This window comes from Lates calcarifer, linkage group LG7_2 (assembly GCF_001640805.2).
Source record: "Lates calcarifer isolate ASB-BC8 linkage group LG7_2, TLL_Latcal_v3, whole genome shotgun sequence".
Lineage (NCBI taxonomy): Eukaryota > Metazoa > Chordata > Actinopteri > Centropomidae > Lates > Lates calcarifer.
In genome coordinates this window covers 12,385,089-12,403,778 of record NC_066854.1, presented here as the reverse complement: position 1 = coordinate 12,403,778, position 18,690 = coordinate 12,385,089, and the positions used below count along the sequence as shown (strand labels likewise).

The following is an 18,690-nucleotide window of genomic DNA, read 5'->3' as shown; positions in this document are numbered from 1 at the left end:
CTAGCAGTAATTGGAACACTGCACTTTCCTGTCAATATAGCAGTGTTTTAATTTCAACTGTTGTATGCTGGGATTAAAGAACTCCTGGATTGGTATACCTGCTTTAAGTAATTTTCACATGAACAATGAATTGAGAGAAAGTAAACTGCAAATGTCGCAGAATAAAAAACAATACATAAATAATAAATATGTCCAATCAGAAAGCGCGCCCCCATCACCACCACCAATCACAGTGAGCGCCAGCTAAATGACGTTAGCACGTTCTGAAGGTATCAAGTGCACGTTAACGTTATGCTACTGCAGCTGAGTGAGATAGCTAGCTTAGCGCAGTACAACCTTAATTGGTTAAGTTAGCAGCTTCACTATTTCAGCCATTCAGTTAGCCTTTTTTACGTATTTCTTTTGGTTAATGATAGCTAGCATAAATGTGAATATCTTTGTGTCAACATAACATGTGTTGTACCAAATTTTCATGTTAGTTGTGCCATATGGCATGTCAAGTACGTTTTTGTAGCGTTATCTTTGATTTAATACATTGACCAGATACTAGGCTGTTATGCCATTTGTGGTCTTTGACTGCCATCTATTGGTAATACTGTGTAATTGTAGTTTTCAGTATTTCTGTGTGTGTGGAAAAGCAAAAGCACTCTTTTCAACTTTTTGTAAACCTGTTACATCTTTGCAAATGTCACCTGAATGCGACATCAGCTTCTGACCATGCCTTGGAGTTTGTATATGCACATATATGTTCTGTCTAATGTGAACTTAGTTTATTTAAAGGAGGAGTCTGTAGAGACTATTTGACAATCATCCATGGGTGCATACAACTTTATATTTATAACAGAGTTTTTTTTTTGTTTTTGTTTTTCTTCATAAATAATTAAAATGTGTTAAAAGGAGAAATGACAGATCATGAAAAGACAAAACTTTTTGATGAGAGGCTCTTTTATTAAATACATCTACAGATAACACAATCCACTATTCTTGTCTAGATGATAAATCAGAACTACTAATAATTAGTAATATTGCACCCGAGTTGAGTCTGTTATTTGTCTTGGTATAAAACACTTGTGTTTTGGTGGTTTAAAAAGCAGCTGGGCCGGCAGTGATGTCCAAACACATCCAATAAAGGAGCTCAGAGGTTTGATAAGACTTTGGTGAAGGCTGCTTTTGTGTGTCCTTGCTGAGAGAGAAAGAATGTTATCGCTTATCCTTTAAGAGGATCTGCAACAAAAATCTTACCTTGGTTAGATTTACAAGTTTATGGGTGGTCAGATGAGGAATAAGCTCTTGCTTTATACATGCTCAGAATAGAATACAGCAAAACAAACAAGATTTTCAGTCAGTAATCATGTCTTATCCATTTGGGATATCACATTTTTTCTCAAAATTATTGAAAAATGAAGGTCAAAATTGCAGGGTTTTTTTTACTGCCCGGAGGCACCAAAAAATTATGATAATATCTGTGTTGGAATTTCTCCATTTTATCATCAACATCGAAGGGTGAATGAAGCCTTTAGACAAACAGTGGAGTGGGTGGTGCAAGGAAAAAGCACAGATACCCAGCTTCAGTGTTCAGCAGCAGTGCTCCTGTTTTGCTTGGGTGGAGTATTTAACACATCTGGCAGTGTCTGCAGTTAAGAAGATGGTGAGCAATCACTACAGCAGTGACTCCTGCTGGTTGGTTAGGGTGCTTGTGTGCTGGGGGGGGGCAGAACATGTGAGGGCTGACGCTCCTAGTTCCAACCACATTCTACTGGCATTGTTACCAAGAAACACAATGTGGATTCCTCTACAACATAACATAAATAGAATCTTTATTCTGTGTTTACGCATTTTTAGAAGGTCAGTTCCACAAAGTTTAACAGCGTCTTGTATGAGAAACATTTCATTAGAAGGATGCCAGGCCACAAATATAATATCAGGACCAACAGAAAAGTTGTGAACCAACACTACACAGTCATTTACAGACAGAACTTTTCATTTAACGGCCCGACTAAGCTCTGCTTTGCTGCGACAAACAGCAAATCTGTTGCAGAGAAACTTGTGTTTGGTCTACAGTTAGACTAAAGTATTTGTTTATCTGGCTGAAATGCTACTATATTATAAATGTCATCATACATAGATACATACATACATGCCATCCACTTTTAATATGAGATGGAGACTCTTTCCCAGTCCTGACAATCTTGCAAAAATATATTTGCCACCCTGTCATAAACATAGTGACTTAAAATGACCTTAAAATGACAAGAGTGGTTTTTCAGGTATAAAATTGGTCACTTGTAGCTTTGACTCAAACATGCTCTGTGCCATCTGAAGCCACAGTGTTCCTCGAGGTTCTCACTGTCGTGTTCCTATCATATTTGTTCATTTCTTAGAATATAAATAAGTCAACAGAGTGGAAATAATCAGCTGGAAATTTCTGTGTCCCTCAAACTGAAGTGAGAGTACAGTCAAACTGTTGAGCTATGTATAATCTGTGAGTCCCACTCCTGTGCGTGTGTGTGTGTCTATGTAGAGAACAGGGGGCCAGTAGAAGCAGCAGTGAAGACAGGGCCAGTGTAGAGTCCTGGACCATCAACAGGAACCTGGGAACAAAATAAAACACATTTGAATATATTTTATATTAATGTAGAATTAATGTAATGCAACATTCTACTCAAATATAATAATAACAGTGTGTAGACATCATTTGATACTTAATTTTAGTTGACATAGTGACACAGTTATTGTAAATATATATATATATGTATATAACACTAGGAGTCTACAGTGGCAGTTCCCAAAGTGGGAGATGCAGGTCAAGTGAAAGGTGCGACAAGATTTGCTCATTTCATTGTTTAGTTATTGTGCATTTCTCCCTCTCATGTGTCATTATGTTATAAAAAGTCAGGCAACATTTACATGAGCAACAATTTATGTTCCATTTTGTTTTTGCATTTTGGTTCTGAGCTGACCAAAAGAACCAAAGTCAGACTGTATAATGAAAGCTGCTTAGCCGCTGGCCTATAGCAGAGACGAGGAGCGGGGACAGGTGTCTGGTGAGTCCACTTCTCTCCTGCTGCTAAGACCAACTTTTACTAAGGAAAACCAAGAACTCCTAAGCTAGGAGTAAGACTCTGTTGCTATGGCTGACAGCAGCTCTCATGGATGAGCTTGCTCGCAGCAACAACCACAGCGAGTGTTTGATGAGAGGCTGATCTGTACCAGAGAAAACGCTGCCTCCATGTTACACAGTGTGCTTGGTCAGACACCAGCATAATGGGCCCGCAGGGGTGCATTAATCCTGAAATGCAATTAGCCACGGAGATGCATGAGGATGTTTATGTAATGACTGCAATACTGCAAAAGCATTGCTGTGACTGTTAATCAAAGCCATCAAATAGTAGACTGTCATAACAAGCAGCCCCACATGAAATATGATCAGTGTCTCCACTGAAATATAACTGACTGGGTTGTTTCAGTTGGTTGGAGATATTACTGCATCCCTCACAACCGTCATTATTATTATTATCTTTTAAGTAATTCAGCATTGTTCAAGGTTTCAAAACAGATGGAGTGACAGCAGCCACTTTATGATTCTTTGTGATTTAGGAATCTTATCGACTGCTTTTAACTTCTCCCAGATTTATGTGCAACTTTTACCACTAGGTGGCTTTGTGAGTTAAAAATTAGGAGTTCCAACATGAGGACTTGCACTCCCAATTTTTAGGAGTTTCTCCTGAAGTCAGGAGCTACTTTTAGCCACAAGAAGCTTTGTGAACACAGGCTCTGATTTAAAGTAGCTCCCTCTGGAGTCATAGAAGGGCCTGACTGCATGAAGAAGATCCAGAGTCAATACATGTAAAATAAAGTCAAACAGAAACCCTCTATGTTGTGCTCTTCTTGTTATGTTATTATTTTTAATATTACCTCTCCCAGAGCCTGCAAGGCAACTGTAGCTGCCATGGCCTTGGCATGTTTCTTATTAGGGCTGGCTGTCTGGGGCTGATAGTCCACACCATTCACTGTCACCTGGAAACAACACAGCAAATGTATGCATGCTTAAATGTCAGAATTAAACCATTAGAAGATATATAACAGGGGATGGAAGCAAATTTCATGCAGTTACTTTGCAGTTACTAGTTTGTTGTTGCTGTTTTGAAACTCAAATGTGAGCATTTGCATTTAGCTCAAAGCATCGCTGGGCCTCCTACAGGCTCCCTGAGCTGCCACCATGGCTGTAGACTTGCTGGCTTCTTGCTTATCTTGTTGTCAGATGAAGAAAACCAAATCAAGTTTTGAGAATTTCTTTAAATATGACACTACAGAATTCAGATGAAGAGATGCAGAAGCGTTTTAACAGCGAGGACAAACCTTGAAGGTTTAACTTGTACCCAGCTAATGTACCCACCTTGAAAAGAAAATTCTTGCGGTGGTCAGGACCACTGTGATGGACCATGACAAAGTCTGGCTGCATTATCCGCCTCTTGTTGCACAGCTCGATAAGAGCCGACACCGGGTGCTTCCCTGTGCACAGATAAAAGGGCAGATCATCCAACAGAGCAAGGAACAATCAAAGGAGGTGAATCGATCAAATATTTATATGCATCATTCACATTAAGTTTGATCAAAGCTCATCAAAATGACTGTCACAACCAGGTGAAAGTGAATATTTGTCTGTATTCTGTCCGGTTTTGATGTTTGAGGGTTTTTTTTTAAATTCCACTAGCATTTCTAATCCTACAATAAGAAACACTACATCTAATTAAAATCAAATGTCCTGTTATCAGTCAAAGTCAGTGTGACTGAACTCATTCCATCTGGTTTAATGTTTCATTGTGTTATGTACATCTATGCTTAATCATTGTGCATGGATCTGCTGTCAGAGCAGCAATTCTCAACAACCAGCCACAGAGCCAGGCACTGGAACACACCTCCAAAGCCCTCACACACTTTTTCCTGCCACTGTAACTGGACAGATACACATGAAGTCAAACCATTATATTTAATATTTCATGGAGAATCCACAGACATCACTATCTTTGTCTCTTCCCTAATGATGCTCTCCCTCCTGCTTGTTGTGTCTCTCTGCCCTTAGCCTCGTCTTCAGCTAGTGCTCAATCTTTTGTCAACCGTGACAGTACATACAGACACAGTGGCCTCTCCTACTGTTGTTATGTAGCAGTCTATCTGTGAGGGCTGATCATCAATCAACAAGTTGTCATCATTGGTGACTCCAATCATGCAAATTTAAAGTTTTGCTGAAACTCCACCAGTGTATCAAGTTAGCTACAAGGAAGAGGGAATACACACAAGACCTTGTTTACACCCAAGTTGTTGCAGCTAATGTAAGACTGCTCACTCTTACTCTTAAGACTGTGTGGTGTTTTGTGTTTTGTATGTTCATTGTTGCACAACATTATTTCCTTGTATGTATGTCAAGTATATGAAATGAAAATAAACCTGAACCTGAATCTGAATGATCAGGTTGATCTCAGGTACGATGCCTATGATATAATATTCTACTTCCTCATCCTGGTTGGTTGCTCTGAATGATGAGGACTGTTGCATTTGACTGAATGCGAACGCACAGAATACTCCTGTGTTCCTCTACGTTCATTGTGTTAATTTGATCAGTTGTCAATAAATGCCAGTTTGCCAGTTCCATCTGCAGCCATATCTGCTCAAGCCATAACAGAGCAACCACTGTTTGATGGATGAGGTGGCATGCTTTGTGTCACATTCCTTTCTTCCTTTGCATCATTTTGATAGACAGTTCGACTATCATGTTAGCTCTTTTGTGCATGCACACAGCTGCCAAGAAACATGTAGTAAGTGTAAGTGTGCAATAACTTGACTCCACTACATCTCACACATTCTTCTTCCAATATTGATAAAAACTTACTCAAATTATAGCTGAGACTTGGCGCTTGCGAGAATTATTATATACTCTCACTGTACTCTCTCTGTATGAGCACTAGCATCATCATGACGGAGGAGAAGCTAAAATGTTGTGATGTTTCTTTAGCAAACATCTAAAGGAAGACTTAACTGACTGTTGATATTAATCCCAGAGCTTCCTCATTTCTTCTGATAGCAACAAGAAAGCCTACCTGACTGAAAGTATCATTAATGTTACAGCCACAGCCACAGCACTCTTCTTTAAAAAGTCGTCATGCTGCCTGCATGTTTTTGTAGTCCATCCATGTGGTTTTACTGTTGCTGCTTGTCTAATTCTTGGTGAACTGTGGAGTAATTCAGCCCATAAATCTGCTTCTTCCAAGAACTGCTCACATCAGATAATGTTACTGACAGAGACAGAGAGCTGTAGAATACCAGCTCTTTCTTCTTAAAGGCAGCACAACAGGTAAAGCATCTAACTTCTGAAAACCAGATATTCAGTTTTACTCTTGTTTTCGATGGATAAACTAACACAGGTGCTGACTGACTCAACTGCTCATGGGAAATGTGCTACCAAAACAACACACTCTACATGCCGTGACTGTGTCTGCTGTGTATCTGTTACCCATTAGATCCTTGGTCACCACCAGTCCTCCCGTCTGCTTCTGTGGCTTCTCTCCTTCAGCAACCAGTCCTAGAAGACAAGACACCACTACCAGAATTACTGCCATCATTCTCATCAGTGTCCTCTTATTGGCTGATGGGGTAGAGATATTAAGGTGGTTCTGATTTCAATAAGGGCAATGCTGCAATGTTGTATTCCTGCTGAAGAGTCGTCTAAAGAGCTAAAGTGGCAAAAGAGAGCAACTGAACGCTTAAACTCTGTTCCAGCCTCAGACCTTTGCGGTCGACCTTGAAGTCAATAATGATGGGCTCCACGGTACCCTCCCGGTTCCTCCCCAGGCCCTCTCCCGTCTTCCAGCCCATCTTCCTCATGAGGAACTCCCCAACACCCCCTGATACTGGAGCTGCCCTGAGGAACTGGTCCTAACAGAGACACAGAGAGACAGTGAGAGAGAGGGAAAGGCCGAGGGGGAAAAAGGGAGTGATATTGCATCATACAGTTTTTTATATCTTTTTGCACTAATCAGCTTGTGCACATAGTGTGTGTGTGTGTGTGTGTGTGTGTGTGTGTCTTACCTTCTTCAGCCATGCTTGTGGTCCGCTGGTGGACAGCTCCTCTGAGCTAAGGACCTGGGCTCCAGTTGAACCAGTGAAGAGGCCAGGAACAGTGTTTGATTGGGCCCATGCATCCACCTAACAAAACAGTACATCTGCATTAGATCAGAGGGTCAAAGTATTCATCCGCTCCAGTAGTCAAGTATGCAAAGAGGGGACATTTCATCAGCACTGTGCACATATGAAATAATTATTGACCTATATATATATTCACATATATATTCAATGCTAGTTTTTAATCAGTCTTATTAGTTAGAGTCAGCTTAGTTCACTTCTGCCCAGACACTGCTGAGTAACTGGTTGCTATGGTGAACAAGTGGGGAAATACACAATCACCAAGTAGACAACAGCTTATAGGCCATGTTTTGTCATCAAAAGGCCACCATAGCTGAAAAAGATTAAGTCATATCTACAAAATGTCTTCACTATGAGCACCACAAGGCCTCAGTGAGGGGACTGGTGTATTATACGTGTCCCCGCTGTTAATGGCAGAGGAGCTGGTTGCAGTTTAAAAACTCCTATCATCGTTCTTTTTGACAAGAATGTAAGAGCTCAGTTTAACATGGCAGTCTATGTGAGTATTAGTCAGCTCTCTGCACTTGGAAGCAATTTATTCCAAAACTTTGAGATATGAATTGTGGGAATAAAAAGAGGTTTTTGAGGACATTTTCAATGATGGCAGTGTGGACAATGTCACACATTGTACCCCTGAACATTACGCACAATACACACCACAATAAAATCTGACACTGTATTTAAAAAAAGGATGAATTGTGCGATCTGAACACTTCCTCCACCATTGTTTGTTTAAGAGTAAATACCAATAAAACTATGATAGTCCCATCAGCTTCAGCAGAACCTGGTGTTAAGTGCTAATTATTAAATGCTAGCATGCCAAGATGCTAAACTAATATGGTGAACATGTTAAGCCCACTAAAAATGGCCATGTTAACATTGTAAACATGCAGTTAATAATAACAATAATAATATTAATTGATGTGTATTATACCTGCTCCTGTGCCCGGCTGAGCATGCAGATGGCACTGACGTCATAGGGGTTCTCAGCCAAACGCCTCTGAGCTTTGATTCTCTCAGTTACAGCCTGAGAGATATCTACAGGCTGCACAGAAAGACAGGAGGAGAGAGAGAGAGAGAGAGAGAGAGGAAGAACAGAGAAAGAGTTTGGAGGGGAGATTAAGAGGTGGAGAGTGTCAAACTTAACTTTACACATTGTGAAGCAGGGAATCACAGAGGTATGTGTCTGCACACAGAAACGTCTGACGGGTGTACGGGTGAGTAAGCAAGCGTTTAAACTTACAGTTAACAAGAACAAACTTTGATTTAATTAGAAAAGCTTTCATGACAGATCTGATCTAGAGGCTGCAGGTTCACTGCATGTGTATCCTGCTGCTTTCAGCCTGCTGCAGGGACTCAATAAAGCTGTGAACAAAAGATACTGACACAGGTCTTCCTTTTATAATCACATTAAACATTATACTGATTTTTGCATAATGTGTTAACTGGTCTTTTTTTGATTTCTGATTTCTGGATCTATATTTATGAAGTGACTCATTCAGATATGAAACAATAGAGGTACGAATTATAGCAATAACAAAACTGGTTTAAAATCAATAAACATCAGCATTATTCATTATTCAAATGCACCAGTGAATATTAAATCTGAGCTTAGGGAGGATTTTCAATAACATACAAGCATACACCCAGTGTAAACAGTATACTTCCACTTCTCACCTGTGTTAGTGGGTCAGGAAAAACGCTGTCCTTAAGGGACCCAAACGCCGGCTGTTCGACGGCCTCTGGTGATCCTTCTGCCTCTGTTTCACACGATGATGAGGGGGCTGCTGGCGCTACGGGAGCAGTGGTCAGGGCCTTTCTGGACACAGCTGCCACTTTGTCTGTTTTGTCAACTGGAACCCATTCTCCATAGGCTCCCAACGCCTCGCCCTCCTGGAAAAAAGTATGCAAATTGTTGTATAACAACCTGTCTCAGGTTTACAGCAGGAAATAGGTGAGTTAACTGTGGACAGCATGGTGGTAGGTTTTTTGTAGTTCAACTTTTTTCACTGTGCGCTTCCTGGCATAGTTTAAAACAAACATTTAAACACGTTACAAGATTCGTCTACATCTATTCTGACCTTCTTGCGGTGTTGCGATCCTGAGGACACAGGAAACTCTTTGGCCATGCCTGCATCACTGCGCACTGCTGGACGAACTGTAGTGTTCTGGAAGGGATAAAAAGGAGAGAGTGTTAAACAGTCAGTTAGGTACTTAATATTTACATTTAATAAGGTATTGCTCCACATAACACTGAAGAAGAACACACTTTATAAGCAGAGCCAATAAATCAGGGTGCATGGTATATTACACTGCAAGAAATCAGAGCAAAAATTCTTATGTCTGATTTGGAGGGACTGTGTTGTCATCTTCAAGTACACCTAGCAGTCTTGGTTTGTGTACATTATGCGCAATGGAATATAAAGGAGAGAATGTGATGACTAATAAATATGCTCACAGCCGCTCACATCACTCGTCTTTCTGCTCTGACACACTTATGCCAATCACAGTGACAACCACAGCTCACAAGAAACTTCACCTCCTCCTGGAAATCATTTTTGCTGTCTGACTGGTGCAGAGATTCATGACCTGAACACAAAGCACCGCAGATCCACAGCCAGAAACAGAGAATGTGTTTTTTTTTTTCCTCCTCCAAATGCCAATCAGATCCAATATCTGTGGGATGAGCTGAAACAAGCCAGATTCATGGAGGCCCCACCCCCGCAATCCACAGGACCCAAAGGACCCCCTGCTAATGCCCTGTTGCCACAGTTTTGGCAGCATGAGGAGAACCCACAGTATTAGACAAGTCCCACAGAGGCTCAATCAAGCTAGAGAGTTTGGGAGTCAGTGGTTTGGACTCTTTGTCGTGATCCTCAAATCATTTCTGAGCAGTTTTCCTACTGTGGTGAAATCATGTCCAATAACCTGATTTTACCGCTGGTGGACTCCAGTCAAGGTGCAGAAACATCTCAGAGATAAAGGGACAGCTATAGACTCTGTGCTCACAGTGACAACACTGATATTCTAAGGATTACAGTTGTTCAACAATAAGGTGGTAATGTTAGTGTAATATATTTGCATTCAAGATTTTAAGATTAAGAATTTCTCCTAGCTGTTTCTGATCAGTAGGACAACTAAACCATGTCTTTAAACAGGGAGTAGTTCTTGAAAAAGATGAAGTCTGCATATGGAGACAATGGGTTTATTTTACTGTATAATAGAATCAAATCATCAGTGTGAAACAAAGAATTAAACTGTTTCAAACCTATTTCAATGCCTAAACATGGCTGTGCAAAAACAAAACAGTGTAGCCTGTGCATGGATGTTACATTGATGCTGAAGCTGATGGCCTTTTGCTCGCGAAGAGCTGATCCTCCAAAGGGTTTCCCATCTTCCTCTTCGTCTGAAATATGAGGCACTGCCACTGGCAGCTCTCCTTTACTGTCCACGATCATCTTGCATTTCTACAAACACACACACACACACACACACACACACAAATAAATTACTGTTAAGTGCTGTCCTCAAACAACACTGATACCACAGCACAGTTTGTAAGCTCCATAATGCATAATGCTGTGTCCATAGCATATCACAGCGCATGATAGTGAAACCCCACATCACAGTTGGGTGTGGTCACTTTGTTGCAACACACTTAACCCTTTCAACCTATAGATATAAAATATGTATATAAAAGCATCAAACGTGATTAAAAATTTGCAACATAGAGCAATGTTCAGCATTACACTGCCTCAGCCGAGAAAATACATGGAAGCTCATATTTCTCCCTAAAGTGAAGGGAGTTGTGTTTGCCTGTCTCAGTTTGCACATTGCAGACAATAAAAGTCATTGTAAGTGTAAAAAAAGTGCCTGAATACTTGTGTTAATGTGATATTTCAGTTTTTCTGTTTTCTAAACAATCGTTTATTTTTCAATCAATAATCAGATACTCTAGCAAATTCAACCTGTATGGCTCTGTTCATACCTGGCATTAATATGTGTCTCGGGTGATTGGATCAGAAGTGGACTTTAGTTCACACCTTGCATTAGAATGTGTCTCAACATGCGTCTCAAGTGACCACTTGTGATCTGATCTCACTTCCTCGCCCTATATGCAAATAAACACATGGGTTCAACAGGCTGTAACTAACAATGATTTGAATTATCGATTGATCTGCTGATTATTTTCTTGATTAACAAATTGATTTTTTAGTCAATCAAATATCAGAAAATAGTCATCTCCGAGTCATAAGCTGCAACTGGATCTGGCACTGCTGTGGTCCACTTTCTCTTCTTTAAAAAACATCTGTGTCCACACAGCACATCTGCCTCTGGTAGCAGATGAGATGCTGGAGAATCTTTTACATTTATTACCATTACAAAGTTAACTAAATAGTACTTTCAATTATTTCTGAGTGCAGAGAATAAAACATGGTTAACATGTGTAATGCAAGCTTACATCAGTAAATTCCTTAATGCTAATGCTGTTAGGCCTGCTTCGCTACTTTCCTCTTCACTTCCTCCAAGGCAGCAATGTTGGGTTGTGCAGCGGCAGGAGATGGTTTGTTGGTGATGGAGGGCAGTGAGAGCAGTGAAGACAGAGTGCCCATGTTAGACAAGGCTGCTGTCATGGTGGCTGCGAGAGAGAGACACAGAGGATGACACAGAGGAGGAGCCACTGAAAAACAGTTGTGCAGTAGCTAATTCAAGTTAGATCCAAGCTTGTAATAACAGACTTTATAGATCACACTAACTGTGACTCATTTTCCAAACCATTAGATCAGCAGCACAAACTACAGCCTCTAAAAAACACCTCTCTGAAACAGTCAACAAAAACAAAACATTACAACCTTCATGGACCAGATCACTGGATGGATCAGTAAAAAAAAATACATCATGCAGAAAGGAGATGAGTCAAAATCATACCAGCTGTCATACCGGCCATCGCAGCATTCATGGCCATACTTGGCAGAGCCAGGGGAAGTACTGTGGACCTCAGGCCAGCAGGGATGGGCATACCTGCTTTGGCACACATAGCAGCAGCATTGGCCTTGGCAATTTCCAACAACTGCTCCTTATCTGAGGAGACACAAAGAATATACACCGTCACACAATCAGTGCATTAAATGAGTGACTGGACATCGTTAAACATCTATTCCAAAACAAACAACCAATTTTAGACTATGTAACTGTTGAAAGTTGAGCAGTTGCTACAGGCATATATAACTAGTAACACAAACTATGCTAAAAAAAAAGTTTCTTAATTGAAATGTACCAAATTGTTGAAACAGTTGCTCCATTGAAAATGACTAAATCAGCACAATGAATCACACCATCAGTTGTGGACGTAGCCTGAAATATGCAGAGCAGCACTGGGCAACTAATGTAGCTGCAGAAATACAAGGACATGAACAGTAATTTATGAACGTAGTTATTTGTTTTATTGTGTGTGTGGCAAGTTCATGTTACATTGCCCCTTGGAGACATGTTTCCTCTTTTCTCTTTAGCTATTGGCAGACAGAACTCTTCTGAATATATTTGTGCAGTTGGATACATGACGTTTTTTCACCACTGCAGAAATATTTTTTGCATGTGGATGCAGAAAAGCAGGTATTGAGTTTATCAATAGCTGGACTCCCCAACCAGTTTTCAGAACTGAGGAAGCCTTTCTGATGAGAGGTGAGATGTCTTCAAGAAACCTAAAAGAAGTGCAGCTGCCTTCAACTTTAGTACATAAAAGTAATGCCGACATGCAAATGAAAAAAGAACAAACTACAGTGTGATTTCATGTTGTCTGACCCAGTTCACTGATGCGCTGAGGGCTGTTACTCGAACTGCAGTTCTTCCTGGTGGGGGATCTATTTTTACGGAGGATGAGGACAGGGGAGTGACTCGGCTCTCGTTTCCATCGGTCTCTCTGGCTGTACGTAGCCCTCCTCCGGCCCCGCGACGCTGAGCGTGAACGTGACCTCCACGACCTCCGGCCTCCTGACCTGCACAGACAACATGAAGTTCAGTTGTAGTTCTGTTGGCACTGTCAGAACATGATTTCCAAGGCGCAGTGGGGTGGAGTATGAATCATGAGCATTTTCACTTCACTGACTCTACCTCGATCGTGATCTTGTCCTTGAAGGGCTCCTCGATCTGGATCCCCTCCTGTGGCTCCTACCCGGTGACTTGGATCTCCTCTGCCTTTTTGACGACTTTCCTTCTTTGACCCTCTCTGGGGATTTGGGTGCTTTCCTCTTCTTCTTTGCTGGTGATTTAACACTGGTGGCGGGGTCTTCGGACGCTTTAAGCTGAGGGAAGCCGGGCTCTGTGGTCTGGTGAGGTTCAGCAGTTCTGGACTGGGATGTGCCACAACCTGCAGCTTTGATATTAGACCACAGGGGGTGTTACTTGGACACACCTTAAAGAACTGAATAAACCTATGTTAAAATTAATGCAGATAACAAAGACGAAGAAGAAGGAGAAAGAAAGAAGAAATTGAACATTTACTAAATACAGTACAGAGTCAATGGATGAACCAACAAATTACTAATATCTATCTTTAATATGGGATGAGCACAAAGGCATCAAACAGGCTTACCTAGTTTTTGTGTTGTGTCCTCTGCTTTCTCTTCTTTTTTCTCTGCTGGCTTCTCACACTGCTCAGGGCTCTGCAGCCCGGCTGTGCTCGACTCCGTCAGCTCCTCTACTTTGATGTCTCTCTGGCTGGGGCTGGAGGCCAGCTGAGGCGGCTGGAGGCTTTCTGACGGACCTTGGGGGAACTGTAGGGATTCATCCAAAGCTCCCCTCTTTTCAGAGGAGCTACCAGCAGCCACATCATGGCAGGATAAAGCAAGATCACAATGAAGAGAGCATCATAATGAGGAAGACCTCTTTGTTTATGAACCATGTGAGCAGTCACACTGTTGCTTTTCCTGACGAATTTAAAGCTGAGTGTGCTGCTATAGACTATAAGCAATCAGAACCAATATTGAGTATACATACGCCTAAGCATACTGTCTGTTAAAAGCAACTTTGCACTGTGTGAAAAAAACACATGCAATGTCATCCAAACTTGAAATGTGTTGGTGTTGTATAAACTGGACAGCAGTGGTGTGGGAGGTACAGCCTAACAAATGAATTTTAACATCTAGTTTCACTGTTGGCAAATTGAGATCACCACTGTGCAGACTTGTATTTGAATGTTTTCACATCTTACAGAAAAATAAGTAAATGCACAAAGAGTGAAGACATGAAGAAACATTTGAGGTTAAAGCAAAACTGTGTAACGTTTGCTGAGCAGCAGCAGCAGCAGCAACAGCGACCTCGACCTTGTAGTCGACATGACTAGAAAAGCACTATATAAGTGCAGTGCATTTATTAGTAGTAACATTATCCCAAAAATAAACCAGGTTATGCTAAACTGAGATGTCATTTTGTAGCTTCTGCTAAATAAGTGTTTCGTTTCCTTACCTTCTGTCTTGTTCTTTTTATGATTGATGATTCACAAACAGTGAGGTGATGCACTACAGTCATTTCCTACCATGTTACATAGTTTTGCTTTAAGTCGTGCGAGCTCAAGCTCTTGATGTTTCACCTTCCGTTCAAGAATCAATCAATCGAGACTAGTTCATACCTGGACCAGGTCCTGTGGCGCCGTGAACTGGATAAGGAGCGAGTCCTAGACCTTCGGTGGTGGTGTCGACACCGTGTGCGTGAGCTCCTCCTCGCTGAGCAGGAATGTGAACGATGATCGGAATGTGACTGCGAACGGGAACGACGACAACTCCTCCTGCCATGTCTTTCCTCATCTCTTCTTCCTTTATTGGAACTATCCTGTTGGGAAGCAATGTCTTTAATGGCACTGATGTACATGTGGCATTATTTCAGTAATGTGCATGATGTTGTTTGTCTCCATCCCATTACAAGGACAGATGTATGTTAATAACTGAAATCTAATATCTATTTTTTTTTTTTTTTTTTTGCTACTTCAGTTCAAGGGAAATACTGTGTATTTTATTTCATTACAAGGAAACTAAGATCAGGCATCATTGCCAACATTACAGAGACAGTTCTGATTAGCAGGTTTTTGATGTTTTAACCTGTTTGGGGATGATATCAGGCAGCTCCTCTCTTCTCCTTGGTGACAGGTTTTTACTATCCCTCTGCTTTGACACGTACTCTGAGTCCGAATCTGACGAGTTCTCTTCACCTTTCCTCCTCCTCCTCTTTTTCTTCCTCTTTCCCGTTGAATGCCGCTTGTGACATTTGGATTTACTCTTCTTAGCCTCACCTGGACAAACAGTTCAACAGTACAGTACAGTGTATGTAAGAAGATGAAGAGATGAAGTACAAATAATGAGCTGATTTTGGGCTCATAGGGAGTATGGTGATACAAGCAGGCAAATGTCATGCTGGTTCAAAATAGTCCTTAAGAGAACACCCCGAGGGAAACAATGATGTTAACACTATATCACATAACACTTAACTAAATATGTAATCATTTTGACATCAACACATCACTGTATGAAATAAGAAAAAGACTTACTTTGCTCTTTATTCACCTCTGTTGGTGTTCCTCTTCTATGAAGCAAAGACAAAACCTGAGTTAGGCACATTTGAAAAGCAGGTATTAATCATAAAATGACAGGAAAACCAATGGTTTTTTGTCCACTACAACAGAAAACTTATATAACCAAAGCCAAACCTTGCATACACACAGATGACTGGTATAAGACCCATAATGCACAGCAAAAACAGTGTCTTGGGACTTTCCCTTTCCCTGAAGCCCCTTGGTTAAACCTTCAACTTTTTGGGGGCTTTATGTTTTTTATTGACAGGAAACAGGAAGGGAATGACACACAGTAAGGGTCTGGCTGGATTGGGAGGCGAACTGGGGACCAGCTGCTCAGGGCACTGAGGCCCTAACCATTTGGCCATCAGGTCGCCTCACTCATTTCTTTTTAATCTCTTTATTCCTCTGAATCTCAACTCTTAAAATGTTACTGCTCTTCTGCAACCGTGTGCTAACTCATACCATTTAGGACTCGCTACTTTTCATCTCAAATGTGATGGGCACTCCAGATAGCACTAGCTAAAGGCATTATAGTCTGCTAGCACCGACTCCGCCAAAGCCTTGTCAGCAGGGGAGCTTTCCAGCGTGGAAAGGTTCACAAGAGCAAGCACCTGGTTGTGTGGTCTGCAGTCACCATTCCTGCCTGCAAACCAGCTTTTGACCCTCACCAACCTCCAGCATCAGGGCTAAACAGTGCACAGTAGTAAGGGACTCCACCATCCACAAAGACAGCTACATCTCTGAACTGCTACAGCTCGCGTGTGTGTCCACGGCATCAGTGTGTCTGCTGCAGTGCTGCTACTGCCAGCTCTATCTTTCTACATTGACTTTGCCTCATATAATGGCCATCAGTAATAGAATGTTTGATTTTTTCTCTAACCTGTTAACACGGGCACTGAAATGAAATCACACTGAACACTGATTATCTCGTTACAATACAATGTTCTGTTGGGAAACCTTGGGTCCTTCATTCATCTGGATGTTACTTAGACACTTGTTGTAGAACAACCACACCAACACAAGAGCACCACAATGGCAATGCCACTTCTATCATAACCAGCTCTAGACTTCAAAAGCACATGCTATGCATTTGTTAGTAAACTTACTGTAAACAGAGACAAGAAAACTCCACACATTATCTGAAGATCACAGTGGACTCATTATATTATGTACTAAAAATATATGAGCAATAAAGTTCAACCTAGGGCAGACTGTGGAGGACTTGGCTGAGTGAAGGCTCACCAAACACATCAGTTAAGTGGTTCGGGTGATCATCTGCCACAGCTCAGCTTACACTCTTCCAAAAAAAATGGAAAAAGTCTTGATTTTAAAAAAATACTGTTACACACAGGGAGCAGAAATGAATCTATTTTATATTACACCAAAGCAGTTATATTATCATATCATTCTAAAAGTGAAATACAATTGGTGGTTCATGCTTTTTAGATGTTTTTCACTCAGTATTATTGCTGATGCTTTTCTTCAATGTATCATCCTCTCCCATGCCCAGTTAACGTCAGTTCACACACCTGCAGAGCAGCCATCCCACATCCTTATACAGCCTACATGACTCTCATGTTTTGACTCACATTCTATGCCTTCATTCATCATGTGTAATGTGAAAACATCACCTTTTCAGTCAGAGAAAAGTAATGTCCGTGTCAGTTCAGTTCAGAGAAGGTTGTATCAGCGGGTCAGAAGAAGTTCAAAGTACTCAGTCACTTTCTCTTAACTGTTTATGCATGGTATTATTGAGGGATCACAGTGTTATTAAATAGTTGGATAAGACCATTCACCTTGGCTGATGTTTGATTCCTCCCTCCAGCTCTGCAGCAGACTCTGAACTGCTCTCCTTCTCTCGATTCCTCTTCTTCTTCTTACTTCTGTGTTTTTTGTGCTTCTTGTGTTTCTTTTGTGATCCACTGCCCCTGAAGTCTTCCTGTTTCTCTCTCTCTGAAGTGGCTTTCTGTGCTCCATCCAACTCACTGCCAGCACCCACTCCTTCACCAGCACTGGTAGACACATAGAGGTGGAAGAAGAGATATTGCTGCTTAGTTGCATTTATTCTAACTGCGCAACACAACTTTTTAAATGTGGCTGGAGATTTATTCAGAGAACTGTCCCGATGAAAAGGTACAGTAAGTTAATCAGTGTGTTTTTGCAGATTTCAAAGGACTCTGGGTTTTTCTTAAGTTATCCAGACATGTCAAAATGCTTTAAACAAATGTAAGGACTTAAAAAATAGAGCTCCTACTCAAAGGTATGGGGAATTTACTCTATACCAATACAATTAATCTTAAGGAGAAAATACTTTATTTGCATAGGTGACTGGAAATTTGTCAAATCTCAGAAGTAAACACTGATCTTTAAGTGTGCATTCCCTCCTCTGAACACCAGCAGGTGGGAACAAGGAGGAAATATTTTATGCATGGTGAATGTGATAAACACACAGTGTTCCTTAGCTACCTCACCAGTGAAACTGTGCTCGACTGAATATTATAACACTGTAGTGAAATGAAATAGAGACAGGGCTGCTCTACTCCTGACGGATAGCTTTGAAAGACGCTTTATTTACACCCCGCCACTCATACTTAATGTCGCTACTGGCTGTAAATCAATTATTAAATGTGTAGTTGTATAGCTAACGTTAGCTTGTGTGGTATATTTGGCAACCAGAACGACAGCCGGCCTTTATAGTTGGAAAACTAACGAGTTTGTTCAGTTTATTCACTAGCTAACTAACTGCATTTACCTACCACTAAGACGAACACAAAACACAACATTGACGTACGATTTGTCTTCATTCTGGTCTTCGATTTCTCTGATTTTACTCAATATAAAATCTTGGAAAATTTGCTCTATGTTGGCCGCCATGTTTAATGTGCATCTCACAGCAGGGTCCGGGTGGGATCTGTTTCACCTGC

General features: G+C 41.1%; 1 protein-coding gene across 1 annotated transcript; it reads right to left on the bottom strand.

Moving 5' to 3' along the window:
• Positions 1 to 1,793: 1,793 nt before the first annotated feature.
• On the bottom strand, positions 1,794 to 18,690 carry LOC108880190 (protein SON). Its single transcript, XM_051065934.1, is given in 21 exon segments — positions 1,794 to 2,591; positions 3,916 to 4,017; positions 4,397 to 4,512; positions 6,512 to 6,580; positions 6,786 to 6,933; positions 7,087 to 7,203; positions 8,135 to 8,245; positions 8,878 to 9,093; positions 9,282 to 9,368; positions 10,533 to 10,667; positions 11,663 to 11,680; positions 11,682 to 11,839; positions 12,130 to 12,282; positions 13,003 to 13,196; positions 13,312 to 13,573; positions 13,793 to 14,013; positions 14,828 to 15,027; positions 15,294 to 15,484; positions 15,740 to 15,774; positions 17,563 to 17,778; positions 18,558 to 18,690. Coding segments are annotated over 21 exon segments (2,910 nt in total). The 5' UTR covers positions 18,641 to 18,690; the 3' UTR covers positions 1,794 to 2,513.